Source organism: Coregonus clupeaformis, unplaced genomic scaffold, assembly GCF_020615455.1.
Source record: "Coregonus clupeaformis isolate EN_2021a unplaced genomic scaffold, ASM2061545v1 scaf0399, whole genome shotgun sequence".
In the NCBI taxonomy this organism is placed as follows: Eukaryota; Metazoa; Chordata; class Actinopteri; order Salmoniformes; family Salmonidae; genus Coregonus; species Coregonus clupeaformis.
In genome coordinates, this window is record NW_025533854.1 from 359,096 (window position 1) to 375,000 (window position 15,905).

General features: G+C 47.7%; 1 protein-coding gene across 3 annotated transcripts; it reads right to left on the minus strand.

Annotated features, from left to right (window-relative positions):
* Window positions 1–1,723: 1,723 nt before the first annotated feature.
* LOC121555444 (serine/threonine-protein kinase Sgk1) lies at window positions 1,724–10,601 on the minus strand. Of its 3 annotated transcripts, none has more exons than XM_041869291.2 (10): window positions 10,507–10,601; window positions 8,291–8,369; window positions 7,383–7,461; window positions 6,792–6,980; window positions 6,402–6,533; window positions 4,888–5,124; window positions 4,101–4,196; window positions 3,761–3,916; window positions 3,224–3,313; window positions 1,724–2,727 (listed from the first exon to the last, which is right to left on the minus strand). In XM_041869291.2, exons 1-10 carry the CDS (start codon window positions 10,529–10,531, stop codon window positions 2,560–2,562), a joined length of 1,251 nt encoding a protein of 416 aa, XP_041725225.1. In that variant the 5' UTR covers window positions 10,532–10,601; the 3' UTR covers window positions 1,724–2,559. The 3 variants fall into 3 exon arrangements, with proteins under 3 accessions (XP_041725225.1, XP_041725226.1, XP_041725224.1); XM_041869292.2 differs by lacking the exon at window positions 10,507–10,601 and adding an exon at window positions 9,386–9,601; XM_041869290.2 differs by lacking the exon at window positions 10,507–10,601 and adding an exon at window positions 8,467–8,636.
* Between the last annotated feature and the right edge of the window lie 5,304 nt (window positions 10,602–15,905).

Genomic DNA, 15,905 nt, shown 5'->3' on the forward strand with positions numbered 1-15,905 from the left:
TTCTCACTTGTAACTTCGCACATAAATACCTGGTCTAAGCTGCACTGTACACCAATGGCACCACTCTCGATGTAGTAACAGTACACTTTTTATTGCAAACCGAACATGGTGACATAACAACAATCTAATTTTAACATGAATAGTTAACATACATTATTTAGGCACACCTTTCGTTTCCTGGTACATAATATATTAAAACTAGTACACAAAGACTCCAGATATACAAACAAAACTTATAAATATAGCGTTTTACCGCCGCATACAGCAATATTAAAATGGAATGTTGAGTTCAGACAACGTTGGAGCATTGTTACATCATCGAGAGAAGACTGGAAGACTACGGGGTAGGGAGTAGGGGATAGGGAGTAGGGGATAGGGGATAGGGGATAGGGAGTAGGGGATAGGGGATAGGGGATAGGGAGTAGGGGGTAGGGGATAGGGGATAGGGAGTAGGGGGTAGGGAGTAGGGGATAGGGGATAGGGGATAGGGAGTAGGGGGTAGGGAGTAGGGGATAGGGGATAGGGAGTAGGGGATAGGGAGTAGGGGATAGGGGGTAGGGAGTAGGGGATAGGGAGAAGGGGATAGGGAGTAGGGGATAGGGGTAGGGAGTAGGGGATAGGGAGAAGGGGATAGGGAGTAGGGGATAGGGGTAGGGAGTAGGGGATAGGGAGAAGGGGATAGGGAGTAGGGGATAGGGGTAGGGAGTAGGGGATAGGGAGAAGGGGATAGGGAGTAGGGGATAGGGGTAGGGAGTAGGGGATAGGGAGTAGGGGATAGGGGATAGGGAGTAGGGGATAGGGGTAGGGAGTAGGGGATAGGGAGTAGGGGATAGAGAGTAGGGGATAGGGAGTAGGGGATAGAGAGTAGGGGATAGGGAGTAGGGGATAGGGGTAGGGAGTAGGGGATAGGGAGTAGGGAGTAGGGGATAGGGGATAGGGGGTAGGGATAGGGGATAGGGAGTAGGGAGTAGGGGATAGGGAGTAGGGGATAGGGGTAGGGGATAGGGAGTAGGGGGTAGGGAGTAGGGGATAGGGGATAGGGGTAGGGAGTAGGGGATAGGGAGTAGGGAGTAGGGGATAGGGAGTAGGGGATAGGGGTAGGGGATAGGGGGTAGGGGACCGGACGGATCTCAACACAACAACGCATTCTGTCCATCCATATTTGCATCCCAAATGACAGAGCCCTGGTCAAAAGTAATGCGCTACACAGGGGATAGGGGATAGGGGGTAGGAGATAGGGGATAGGGGATAGGAGATAGGGAGTAGGGGATAGGGGATAGGGGGTAGGAGATAGGGGATAGGGGACAGGGGATAGGGGATAGGGAGTAGGGGATAGGGGATAGGGGATAGGAGATAGGAGATAGGGGATAGGGGGTAGGGAGTAGGGGATAGGGAGTAGGGAGTAGGGGATAGGGGATAGGGGATAGGGAGTAGGGGATAGGGAGTAGGGGATAGGGGATAGGGGATAGGGGATAGGGGATAGGAGATAGGGGATAGGGGATAGGGGATAGGGAGTAGGGGATAGGGGATAGGGAGTAGGGGATAGGGGATAGGAGATAGGGTGCCATTTAGGATACACATCCATGTATAGGTCCAGGTTCTATAGAACAGAACCATAGATACTAGCAGCTTCTTCCTCACAAACAATTAATCAATTAACCAATCGATAAAACCAATCAATCATCGTTCAATTAATCATCCTCTTAAGTCCAGGAAAGGGGGGCAAAAAGCTGCCTGAGCCATGTGCAAACAACTTCCACTCTGGGTTAGGGTTTGGGGGGTGTGAGAGGGGTACAAGTCCACTCTGGGTTAGGGTTTGGGGGGTGTGAGAGGGGTACAAGTCCATCATGGGGAGGTTGTGCTTAGTGAGTCTGAGTGGGGGGGACTACAGGTGTGTATGGGGAGTCGTTCCTAGTTAGTAAATTGATAGGAATGTCTATGATGTGTCCTATAGGTAATAATCCATGGAGGGGTTTATAGCTAGGAGACTATAATAAGTCTATAGGATGTCCTCTAGGGTTCTTGTCTATAGGTAGGAGTCTATAGGATGTCCTCTAGGGTTCTTGTCTATAGGTAGGAGTCTATAGGATGTCCTCTAGGGTTCTTGTCTATAGGTAGGAGTCTATAGGATGTCCTCTAGGGTTCTTGTCTATAGGTAGGAGTCTATAGGATGTCCTCTAGGGTTCTTGTCTATCGGTAGGAGTCTATAGGATGTCCTCTAGGGTTCTTGTCTATAGGTAGGAGTCTACAGGATGTCCTCTAGGGTTCTTGTCTATAGGTAGGAGTCTACAGGATGTCCTCTAGGGTTCTTGTCTATAGGTAGGAGTCTACAGGATGTCCTCTAGGGTTCTTGTCTATAGGTAGGAGTCTACAGGATGTCCTCTAGGGTTCTTGTCTATAGGTAGGAGTCTACAGGATGTCCTCTAGGGTTCTTGTCTATAGGTAGGAGTCCATAGGATGTCCTCTAGGGTTCTTGTCTATAGGTAGGAGTCCATAGGATGTCCTCTAGGGTTCTTGTCTATAGGTAGGAGTCTATAGGATGTCCTCTAGGGTTCTTGTCTATAGGTAGGAGTCCATAGAGGGTGCATAGCTGAACCCTAGGAAGGCCTCGGCTGCATCCTTGATGCTGGCAGTGATGAGGGAGGAGTCAGGGGAACAGCCAATGGATGAGGGGACGGGCTCGTCTGTGAACTCCGGGTCAAAGTGGCGAAGGTCGTTAGGGCCCGTCTGGAGAGAGATTCAGTAAAAATGTAATTTATTGAATTGAACTGAATGTATGAATGAACCCTAATTAAATTATTACATTGTTACATTATACTATAATTGCGTTGCTTTGGCAAAAGTGCTACCCCATTCATGCCAATAAAGCTGATTTGAATGACAATTAGAGAGAGGTTAGGTTAGAGTTATAACGAGCAAGACATAGGTCAACACTTTCCCAGGATCAGGTCCCTCCATGTCCATGTAGTCTGATTCATTATATGTAGTCTCACCTCATGGAGTAATCCTCTAAGGGTTTAAGAGTGCTGATCCAGGATCAGGTCCCTCCATGTCCATGTAGTCTGATTCATTATATGTAGTCTTAGTTATTCACTGTGATCTAAAAAAGGCTAAACTGATCCTGAATCAGTACTCCTACTCCGAGACGCTTTGAAACATACGGCCCCTGATACAGAACGTCCTGGAACGTGTCCTGTATGTTGTGCTATTGAAGGGAACGTACCACGTTTGGGTTGAAAGGGGGGGTGAGCTTCTTAGCGGTGAGGTCTTCCCAGTTGATGGGGGAAAAGAACATGTGGTTCTTGATCTCCTCCTGAGAGAGAGAGAGAGGAGGGAGAGAGAGAGAGGGGGAGAGAGAGAGAGAGAGACAGAGGGAAAGACACATGATTACAAGTGTAATCTACACACACTCTCTCTCTCTCTCACACACACACACACACACACACTATCTCAATTCAATTCAATTTAAGGGCTTTATTGGCATGGGAAACGTGTGTTAACATTGCCAAAGCAAGTGAAATAGATAGTAAACAAAAGTGAAATAAACAATACATATTAACAGTAAACATTACACTCAGAAGTTTCAAAAGAATAAAGACATTTCAAATGTCATATTATGTCTATATACAGTGTTGTAACAATGTGCAAATAGTTAAAGTACAAATGGGAAAATAAATAAACATAAATATGGGTTGTATTTCCTCTCTTTCTCTCTCTCTCCCTTCTCTTCACTCTGTCTCCCTCTCTCACACACACTTACGAAGTCGTGGCTGTGTCCCAGTCGGTGTGTGCGGTCTTTCTGCAGCAGTCCCTCCAGTATGTGCCTGGCAGCGTTAGAGATGTTAGGTTTGAGCTGCAGGGGCTTGTTCAGGATGTTGTCATACATCTCTGCTGTGTTACGGCTGTAGAATGGAGGCTGAGGAGAGACAGTAGTTAGATACCTGATACTGATATAACTATAAGGCAGATGGATTAAAACAAATGTATACATTGGCTTCTGATGAGGTAAGACAGTTGAACTAAGCTCATGACGCATTTATAAGTTATATTCTTCAACAATGAATTGAAAATGTAAAAGTCCCAGATTGTTGTGTACTCACCAGGCCATACAGCATCTCATAAAGCACGGCTCCTAAACACCACCAGTCAACCGTCCTGTCATACGGCTGCTTGTGTAACACCTCTGGAGCTAGGTACTATAGAGAGAGAGAGAGAGAGAGAGAGAGAGAGAGAGAGAGAGAGAGAGAGAGAGAGAGAGAGAGAGAGAGAGAGAGAGAGAGAGAGAGAGAGAGAGAGAGGGAGAGAGTGAGAGAGAGAGAGAGAGAGAGAGAGAGAGAGAGAGAGAGAGAGAGAGAGAGAGAGAGAGAGAGAGAGAGAAGAACAGAGGAGGAGATGGTGAGAGAGAGAGAGAGAGAGAGAGAGAGAGAGAGAGAGAGAGAGAGAGAGAGAGAGAGAGAGAGAGAGAGAGAGAGAAGAACAGAGGAGGAGATGGTGAGAGAGAGAGAGAGAGAGAGAGTGAAGAACAGAGGAGGAGATGGTGAGAGAGAGAGAGAGAGAGAGAGAGAGAGAGAGAGAGAGAGAGAGAGAGAGAGAGAGAGAGAGAGAGAGAGAGAGAGAGAGAAGAACAGAGGAGGAGATGGTGAGAGAGAGAGAGAGGGGGGGGGGGGGAGAGAGAGAGAGAGAGAGAGAGAGAGAGAGAGAGAGAGAGAGAGAGAGAGAGAGAGAGAGAGAGAGAGAGAGAGAGAGAGACAGAGAGAGAGACAGAGAGACAGAGAGAGAGAGACAGAGAAGAACATACTGTAAGTTATTACATTGTCAATCATCACCAGCACATACCCCAATCATACCTCAACAACAACCACCAAACTTCCTCCAGCGGTTCCTTACCTCTGGTGTTCCACAGAATGTTGACGTGGTTCCGTTTAGTTCTATGTTCTCTTTGCAGAGGCCAAAGTCTGTGAGTATGATGTGTCCTTGAGAGTCAAGTAGAATATTCTCAGGCTTCAGGTCTCTGTACACAATATTTAGAGAGTGGAGGTAGCCTAGGGCGCTGGCGATCTCTGCTGTATAGAACCTGGCCCGGGGCTCCAGGAAACACCGCTCCCTCTGAAGATGGTAAAACAACTGGAGGAGAGGAGAGAGAGACGGAGAGAGACAGAGAGAGAGAGAGAGAGAGAGAGAGAGAGAGAGAGAGAGAGAGAGAGAGAGAGAGAGAGAGAGGGAGAGAGAGAGAGAGACAAGAGAGAGAGAGAGAGACAGAGAGAGAGAGAGAGAGAGAGAGAGAGACAGAGAGAGAGAGAGAGAGAGAGGGAGAGAGAGAGACAGAGAGAGAGAGAGAGAGACAGAGAGAGAGAGAGAGAGACAGAGAGAGAGAGAGAGAGACAGAGAGAGAGAGAGAGAGAGGGAGAGAGAGAGAGAGACAGAGAGAGAGAGAGAGAGAGAGAGAGAGAGAGAGAGAGAGAGAGAGAGAGAGAGAGAGAGAGAGAGAGAGAGAGAGAGAGAGACGGGTTCAGATGTGATGACCTTTATTGTACAATTGAGATGTGCACATACAGAGCTTTGATGCTGCATCCACAGTATCATAGAAAATATCAACTCCAGAGGGAGAGAGAAACAGAGGAAGCCAGGAGAGAGAGAGAGAGAGAGAAGAGAGAAACCAAGGAAGACAGGAGAGAGGGAGAGAGAGAGGAGAGAGAGAGAAGAGAGAAACCAAGGAAGACAGGAGAGAGGGAGAGACAGAAGAGAGAGAAACAGAGGAAGAGAGGGAGAGAGAGAAGAGAGAAACCAAGGAAGACAGGAGAGAGGGAAACAGAGGAAGACAGGAGAATGAGAGAGAGAGAGAGAGAGAGAGAGAGAGAGAGAGAGAGAGAGAGAGAGAGAGAGAGAGAGAGAGAGAGAGAGAGAGAGAGAGAGAGAGAGAGAGAGAGAGAGAGAGAGAGAGAGAGAGAGAGAAACTTAGAGGGAAAGAGGATGGAAGTGAGAAAGAGAAAAAAGGAGAGGGGGAGAGGGGATGAGAGAGAGAGGAGGAGGAGAGAGAGAGAGAGAGAGAGGGGGGAGAGAGAGAGAGGGAGAGGGGAGGAGAGAGGGGGGAGAGAGAGGGAGAGGGGAGGAGAGAGAGAGGGGGGAGGAGAGAGCTTCCTGAAGAGACCATATTTTATAATTTTTCACTCCTCTAACAATCACAGGAAATAAGCCCCATTACACACGCACTCTCACCCTCTCTCCCTACCCCTCTCTATCTCTCCCTACCCCTCTCTCTCCCCCTCACTCTCCTCCGTTAATGTAGTCCAGTACAAAGTAGAGTTTGTCCCTCCCCCCTTCCCTCCCCCATACCCCAACCTCCCTTCCCCTCCCTTCCCCCCTCCCTCCCTCCCTCCCGTTGTATCAGTGTCTCTCCTCACCTCTCCTCCGTTGATGTAGTCCAGTACAAAGTAGAGTTTATCAGCTGTCTGGAAGGAGTAGTGCAGTCCCACCAGGAAGGGGTGTTTAATGTTCTTCAACAGGACGTTTCTCTCTGACATGATGTGCTTCTCCTGGAGGTCAACAAAGGTCAAAGGATCAGTGTTAGATGTTATAGGTCATGGAGGCTGGAAATGTGGTGTGTGTGTGTGTGTGTGTGTGTCTGTGTGTGTGTGTGTGTCTGTGTGTGTGTGTCTGTGTCTGTGTCTGTGTGTGTGTGTGTGTGTGTGTGTGTGTGTGTGTGTGTGTGTGTGTGTGTGTTTGGTTGTGTGTGTGTATGTGTGTGTGTGTCAGTGTGTGTGTGTTTCCCGGTAGTGTGTGTGTCCACGTACCTCTTTCTTCTTCAGGATGGCCTTCTTCTGCAGCACCTTAACAGCGTAGAACTGGTCGTCTGTTCGGTGCCTGGCCAGGAGGACCTTCCCGAAGCTGCCTTTCCCTATCACTTTCAGGAAGTGGAAGTCACTGGGCTTGGCTGTGGGGTTGGAGGACGGGCCCAGGTTAATCTGCTGGGAGGGACTTGGCTGTAGAGGAGAGGAGAGCGGGTTAGAGCTATGATATATAAATACACCCTAACCTTGACCTTATTTTTAACCAGAAGCAGTAGTGAACTATATGGTGCTACAGATGCCATATAAAACCTGCAGTATGTATACAGATGCCATATGAAACCTGCAGTATGTATACAGATGCCATATGAAACCTGCAGTATGTGTACAGATGCCATATGAAACCTGCAGTAGACGCTGAGTTACACAGCAGAATTGAACACAGGACACACACATCGACATACACACAGGACACCGGCAAACAAACATGCATATAGGCCTGTTTCCAAATGAATATTTTGCATATTATCTAATGTGGGACTGTATATGTACACAATGTACACAAAGGAAACAGTTAAAACACACATTTGTACTTACAGGAGGAGAGGGGTTTGCGTTCATTAGTTCTGCCTCCTGTTGTTGGGGAGCCAAGTTGACGATGGACTGAACCTCAGGACTGGAGAGGGGGGGGGGAGACAGAGAGAGACAGAGAGAGAGAGAGAGAGAGAGAGGGGGGGGGGAAGAGGGGAGAGAGAAAGAGGGGAGAGAGAGAAAGAGAGAGAAAGAGAGAGAGAGAGAGAGAGAGAGAGAGAGAGAGAGAGAGAGAGAGAGAGAGAGAGAGAGAGAGAGAGACAGAGAGAGAGAGAGAGAGAGAGAGAGGAGGGAGAGAGACAGAGAGAGAGAGAGAGAGAGAGAGAGAGAGAGAGAGAGAGAGGGAGAGAGAGAGAGAGAGAGAGAGGGGGGAAGAGGGGAGAGAGAAAGAGGGGAGAGAGAGAAAGAGAGAGACAGAGAGAGAGAGAGAGAGAGAGAGAGAGAGAGAGAGAGAGAGAGAGAGAGAGAGAGAGAGAGAGAGAGACAGAGAGAGAGAGAGAGAGAGAGAGAGGAGGGAGAGAGACAGAGAGAGAGAGAGAGAGAGAGAGAGAGAGAGAGAGAGAGAGAGAGACAGGGAGAGAGAGAGAGAGAGAGAGAGAGAGAGAGAGAGAGAGAGAGAGAGAGAGAGAGAGAGAGAGAGAGAGAGAGAGAGAGAGAGAGAGAGAGAGAGAGAGAGAGAGAGACAGGGAGAGAGAGAGAGAGAGAGAGGGGGAGAGAGAGAGAGTTTAGATATAGCCTTATTCAATATACAATCCTAATGAAAATATTTAAGCAAAACAGATACAAATATGGAACAAATATGCATACATCATAACGCATGAGGATCAATTAATTACATTCTCATTATATTACATGCATTACACAGTAGTCATATAGTTTTCCATTTGGCTTTGAATCAGGTCATAGTTACTCACTGTTTGCAGGTGTAGGAGTTGCTAGTGGCCAGCCTCTGAATAAAGTCATTCAGACCCATTCTTCTCTGTTTCATAAAAGCTGCAAGAAAGAAAACAAAAAGACAGGAGGAAAACATGAAAGAGATGGAAAACCCACAGTAAAATATATTCTCTCTCTCTCTCTCTGGTAATCCTACCATTGAGTAAAGCTCCTAGTCCTCCTGTTTTGGAATCGGTCATCAACACAGGCCAGTCTCTCACCCTTATTATTGTCATGGTTGCAGGCTATAATCTGGCTGTTAAAATCCCTGAGGTAAACTCCTGCTCTGCTGTAGTTCAGAGCGCAACTGTAGTTTGGGGCTTTGTGTTGGACTACTTCTATAGGAGGACAGGAAAGGAAGGAGGGAGGGAGGGACTCCTCCAGGGCGTGTCATGACGTTGAGCCCGTTCGAGTGTAGTGCGGTGTTTACATTCTAGTCGGAACTAGAAAAATCTAAAATGTCATACTTGCTGATTCGTTGAACTTGTTACCTGTATAGCTACAACCAGTTAGCAAGTCTGAAATCTCAGAGTTTCCTAGTTCCGACTATCACATGAATGCGGCATTAACATGCATTTCGCGCGGTAGACGGTGACGTTTGTTAACAAGGCCGCGGTTCAGTTATGAGGCGTTTACCCTCAAACGGACTTTCAGTATCTACAGTATCTACAGTAGCCTTCGGCGCCCCAAGGTCGGCATAAATGCGTCAGAGTACAGCGTAAAAACAATGGGGAAAAACACTCCTACGTCCATTGCCAGCTGAAAGAACTGTGTACTATTGTGCAACTTGCAAACAAGAGTTGCAGGAATTTTCCAAAGCACAGGCATCAGCTGTGCAACAGTTCAGATATTTCAATGGTCCTTGTAGACAGAGAGCAAACAATGTATTTAGGGTTAATATAAAACCAAGTAGATCTACTCTAATTCCTTCCAAATGCGCTGCCAGCTACAACTAACTGTATTTTACCTTTCTGAAAAATTAGAATATCCTTACACCGCGATGACATAACCTGCAGTAACCTGGTATGGTAAAGAAATTAAAGTCGATAGCACACATATTAACATCACAGACTTACCTCTGTGTAAAGTCTGAATAATTTAACTGTCTCTTGGACACACACAGGGAACCACAAGAGACAGAATGACCAGTAAGGAGCCTGTAGCCTATACCGTGGAGCTTCCGGATGTATCAGTGAGAAAAAATAAGTGATAGCCCTTCGGTCCTTCAGTCCATTTCAACTTCACTCTCTTGACAATTCATAATTAAAGTTGTCGATGAAAGTGGCTCTTGGTGACGCATGTATCCTGATATAGCCTACAAAAGACTCGGGAGGAGCCGCGCCAGCGGAGGTGGTTGGGGGGAGGGGGGTTGACGCCAGGAAAAGCCGCTGGAAAAGTACAAGATGAAGGGTAGCTCTCCTAGTCCTCTCCTACATTCAGCTCACGAACCCAACGGGAAAGGGCAAAGAAGGAGAAAAAAAAACCGTTGGGGGGGTCAAAGAAATAGGACATTGATTGTTCTGGGTCTTCAGCACAACGAACCTGGCCTCAAGCACCAAACACCAACCTTTTGATGATATAACAACTAACTAATGAAATGTATGAAACGTTCTTTGTTTTGAGGCGAGAAAGTGTGCTATGCACAATTAAAAAGTACATTTACATAATGGAATATTTCGAACACTGGCTGTCTGTCTCGGTTTGGGAAGGTTACATAACGACCTCACCTGATTCTCGCCTAAATCATTTACTTTCTCGGTCATGCATTCATTCCTAGGTCATGCATTCATTCCTAGGTCAGGGCAGAGCCACAGAAAGTTTATCCTTCAGATTAAAGCTATAAACAGTCATTTCGAGTGACACTGAAGAGACAATATCGCTCAGCTGGAATTGAAATCCTGCTACCGTTGGCTAACAGATTCTCACGTGCAACACGCAGCTTTTTACAATAGATTCTCGGTCAGAAGTATTCTATTGATCCCGAGTCAATCGATGTTCGTGTGAATACCAAGTTAATAAGACAATACTGAATCCAGGCCAGAGATATAGGCCAGAGCTCATTGCGACAGGAACACTATCCCAGATGTTAGCAGAAACATTCCATGGAAAAAGTAAATTACGCTATTAGGAACCATCGATAGACCTTATCAATAGCCTAATGCAATCAATCAAATCACTTTTCCTTTTCGACACCAACCTTTTAGTTCAGTAGTGGTCCTCATCTTATCATGTTGCCTATTTCCCCCAGAGCAGACCAGAGCGACGGACTGATTCAACAAGTAGAGGTGGGAAAGAAGGAAACTTCTCAGAGCCTCGACAGCATATATAACACCTCTTATCAGCTCAACATGATTTAATATGAGTAAAAAAAACGGTGTTAAAACCGGGTCACGGTAGCCCAAAAGCCCGGCAGATGGCGATATTGAGTCGTTTCTGCTTACCATCCAAAGGGAATGTAGGCCTGTGCAGCCGGTATCCCCTGTGGATCGGTTCCTACATAAAACATTCTCCATTCAGGCGACAAAGGCGTCGCTTTACTCCTTAACTCGATTTAATGGCGAGAAGATGGACATCCTTTCTTTATGAAACACCGTTTACCACCACCATGCTAGTGGCCTAAGGCTACTTCCTGATATTGTGTACAGCACAACCCAATGCTTAACTACATGACTTGACATGTTTTATTATGCCATGCGGTGCCATATCTTAGCAGTCAGGTCAAACTCTGCAAAAATTAAACTAAAACTTAAGTTTATCCATTAATTCCGAATGACTAAGGTTCGGATTAACTATGTAAGGTCTGCATGACAAGAGGAGAACTGCTGATGCACCACCCAATTTAGAAATGGCACCTTAAGCATTCTACTATTACAACTTTCAAGATTAAGATGAAACCCAGACTGAGTTAATAAAAAAATAGCGTTAGCGCAATGACTGGAAGTCTATGGGTATTAGCGCAATGACTGGAAGTCTATGGGTATTAGCGCAATGACTTGGAAGTCTATGGGTATTAGCGCAATGACTGGAAGTCTATGGCATTGCGGTAACGCTAGTTAGCATTAGCTCGGCGAAACGACCTCTAGCTTCCTTCATACTGGACACAGAGACATAAAACTGGTATCCACGAGTTCATCTGACTCTGGGGAAGTAGATAACGGGTATCATTGACAACATCGGGAAGTAATCCTTTAAGTTTTAGTTTAACTTTTGAGGAGTTTGACCGACTGCTAAGATATGGCAGCCGCCAGCTCTAAAGATCTCATGTTCAATCCCAGTGCTAGACACTTGTTTTTCATTTTTTAGTTTTAACCCTATCCCAAACCTTAACCCTAAACTTAACCATTCGGAATGAATGCCTAAACTTAAGTTTAACCCTATCCCAAACCTTAACCCTAAACTTAACCATTCGGAATTAATGCCTAAACTTAAGTTTAACCCTATCCCAAACCTTAACCCTAAACTTAACCATTCGGAATTAATGCTTAAACAGAAGTTTAACCCTATCCCAAACCTTAAACCTGTAAAATGTTCTCTCTGCCAACAAGAGGGGCGTGAACAGTTTGTGTCATGAACAGTGCTTCTACCCATAGAAATAGACGTGGCGCGCAGGGAGCAGCATGTTCTCCAATGCTGGAAGGGTGACCTGCTCTACAGCTCTGATGCAACCAGCCAAAAAATACTGGAACCTGGCTAACTCAGTACCAGCACATACTGGAAACGACATCACCACTACTATAACACAACACCAACTCTGATGGACAGGCCATGTCATCCGGATGCCCAACTCACACTTCCCGAAATGGGTCATGTATTCCCAGGCGGGCAAAATAGAAGCTGCAAAGACAGTAAAATAATAAAAATTAAAAAAAACATACGAAATGTCACATCACCTCCAACAACTGGGAGGACTAAACCGACACAACTGGGAGGACACTGCACTAAACCGACACAACTGGGAGGACACTGCACTAAACCCACACAACTGGAAGGACACTGCACTAAACTCACACAACTGGGAGGACACTGCACTAAACTCACACAACTGGGAGGACACTGCACTAAACCCACACAACTGGAAGGACACTGCACTAAACCCACACAACTGGAAGGACACTGCACTAAACCGACACAACTGGGAGGACACTGCACTAAACTCACACAACTGGGAGGACACTGCACTAAACCCACACAACTGGAAGGACACTGCACTAAACCGACACAACTGGGAGGACACTGCACTAAACCGACACAACTGGGAGGACACTGCACTAAACCCACACAACTGGGAGGACACTGCACTAAACCGACACAACTGGAAGGACACTGCACTAAACCGACACAACTGGGAGGACACTGCACTAAACTCACACAACTGGGAGGACACTGCACTAAACTCACACAACTGGGAGGACACTGCACTAAACTGACACAACTGGGAGGACACTGCACTAAACCCACACAACTGGAAGGACACTGCACTAAACTCACACAACTGGGAGGACACTGCACTAAACTCACACAACTGGGAGGACACCGCACTAAACCGACACAACTGGGAGGACACTACACTAAACCCACACAACTGGGAGGACACTGCACTAAACCCACACAACTGGGAGGACACTGCACTAAACCCACACAACTGGGAGGACACTGCACTAAACCGACACAACTGGGAGGACACTGCACTAAACTCACACAACTGGGAGGACACTGCACTAAACCCACACAACTGGGAGGACACTGCACTAAACCCACACAACTGGGAGGACACTGCACTAAACCGACAACTGGGAGGACACTGCACTAAACCCACACAACTGGGAGGACACTGCACTAAACCCACACAACTGGGAGGACACTGCACTAAACCGACACAACTGGGAGGACACCGCACTAAACCGACACAACTGGGAGGACACTGCACTAAACCCACACAACTGGGAGGACACTGCACTAAACCCACACAACTGGGAGGACACTGCACTAAACCCACACAACTGGGAGGACACTGCACTAAACCGACACAACTGGGAGGACACTGCACTAAACCCACACAACTGGGAGGACACTGCACTAAACCGACACAACTGGGAGGACACTGCACTAAACTCACACAACTGGGAGGACACTGCACTAAACCCACACAACTGGAAGGACACTGCACTAAACCGACACAACTGGGAGGACACTGCACTAAACCGACACAACTGGGAGGACACTGCACTAAACCGACACAACTGGAAGGACACTGCACTAAACCGACACAACTGGGAGGACACTGCACTAAACCGACACAACTGGGAGGACACTGCACTAAACCGACACAACTGGGAGGACACTGCACTAAACTCACACAACTGGGAGGACACTGCACTAAACTCACACAACTGGGAGGACACTGCACTAAACCCACACAACTGGGAGGACACTGCACTAAACCCACACAACTGGGGAGGACACTGCACTAAACTCACACAACTGGGGAGGACACTGCACTAAACCGACACAACTGGGAGGACACTGCACTAAACTGACACAACTGGGAGGACACTGCACTAAACTCACACAACTGGGAGGACACTGCACTAAACCGACACAACTGGGAGGACACTGCACTAAACTGACACAACTGGGAGGACACTGCACTAAACTCACACAACTGGGAGGACACTGCACTAAACCGACACAACTGGGAGGACACTGCACTAAACTACACACAACTGGGAGGACACTGCACTAAACCCACACAACTGGGAGGACACTGCACTAAACCCACACAACTGGGAGGACACTGCACTAAACTCACACAACTGGGAGGACACTGCACTAAACCCACACAACTGGGAGGACACTGCACTAAACCCACACAACTGGGAGGACACTGCACTAAACCCACACAACTGGGAGGACACTGCACTAAACCGACACAACTGGGAGGACACTGCACTAAACTCACACAACTGGGAGGACACTGCACTAAACCCACACAACTGGGAGGACACTGCACTAAACCCACACAACTGGGAGGACACTGCACTAAACCGACAACTGGGAGGACACTGCACTAAACCCACACAACTGGGGAGGACACTGCACTAAACCCACACAACTGGGAGGACACTGCACTAAACCGACACAACTGGGAGGACACTGCACTAAACCGACACAACTGGGAGGACACTGCACTAAACCGACACAACTGGGAGGACACTGCACTAAACCGACACAACTGGGAGGACACTGCACTAAACCCACACAACTGGGAGGACACTGCACTAAACCCACACAACTGGGAGGACACTGCACTAAACCGACACAACTGGGAGGACACTGCACTAAACCGACACAACTGGGAGGACACTGCACTAAACCCACACAACTGGGAGGACACTACACTAAACCCACACAACTGGGAGGACACTGCACTAAACCCACACAACTGGGAGGACACTGCACTAAACCGACACAACTGGGAGGACACTGCACTAAACCGACACAACTGGGAGGACACTGCACTAAACCGACACAACTGGAAGGACACTGCACTAAACCGACACAACTGGGAGGACACTGCACTAAACTCACACAACTGGGAGGACACTGCACTAAACTCACACAACTGGGAGGACACTGCACTAAACCCACACAACTGGGAGGACACTGCACTAAACCCACACAACTGGGAGGACACTGCACTAAACCCACACAACTGGGAGGACACTGCACTAAACTCACACAACTGGGAGGACACTGCACTAAACCGACACAACTGGGAGGACACTGCACTAAACTGACACAACTGGGAGGACACTGCACTAAACTCACACAACTGGGAGGACACTGCACTAAACCCACACAACTGGGAGGACACTGCACTAAACCCACACAACTGGGAGGACACTGCACTAAACCCACACAACTGGGAGGACACTGCACTAAACTCACACAACTGGAAGGACACTGCACTAAACCGACACAACTGGGAGGACACTGCACTAAACTCACACAACTGGGAGGACACTGCACTAAACCGACACAACTGGGAGGACACTGCACTAAACTCACACAACTGGGAGGAAACTGCACTAAACCCACACAACTGGGAGGACACTGCACTAAACCCACACAACTGGGAGGACACTGCACTAAACTCACACAACTGGGAGGACACTGCACTAAACCCACACAACTGGGAGGACACTGCACTAAACCCACACAACTGGGAGGACACTGCACTAAACCCACACAACTGGGAGGACACTGCACTAAACCCACACAACTGGGAGGACACTGCACTAAACCGACACAACTGGGAGGACACTGCACTAAACTCACACAACTGGGAGGACACTGCACTAAACCCACACAACTGGGAGGACACTGCACTAAACCCACACAACTGGGAGGACACTGCACTAAACAGACAACTGGGAGGACACTGCACTAAACCCACACAACTGGGAGGACACTGCACTAAACCCACACAACTGGGAGGACACCGCACTAAACCCACACAACTGGGAGGACACCGCACTAAACCCACACAACTGGGAGGACACCGCACTAAACCCACACAACTGGGAGGACACCGCA

Coding starts and splice junctions, on each gene's coding strand:
- LOC121555444 (XM_041869290.2), bottom strand. CDS start 8,545: ATGACAATAATAAGGGTGAGAGACTGGCCTGTGTTGATGACCGATTCC. Junction 7,462..8,290: donor AACTCCTACACCTGCAAACA/GTGAGTAACTAT, acceptor CCCCCTCTCCAG/TCCTGAGGTTCAGTCCATCG. Junction 3,917..4,100: donor ATGAGATGCTGTATGGCCTG/GTGAGTACACAA, acceptor GTCTCTCCTCAG/CCTCCATTCTACAGCCGTAA.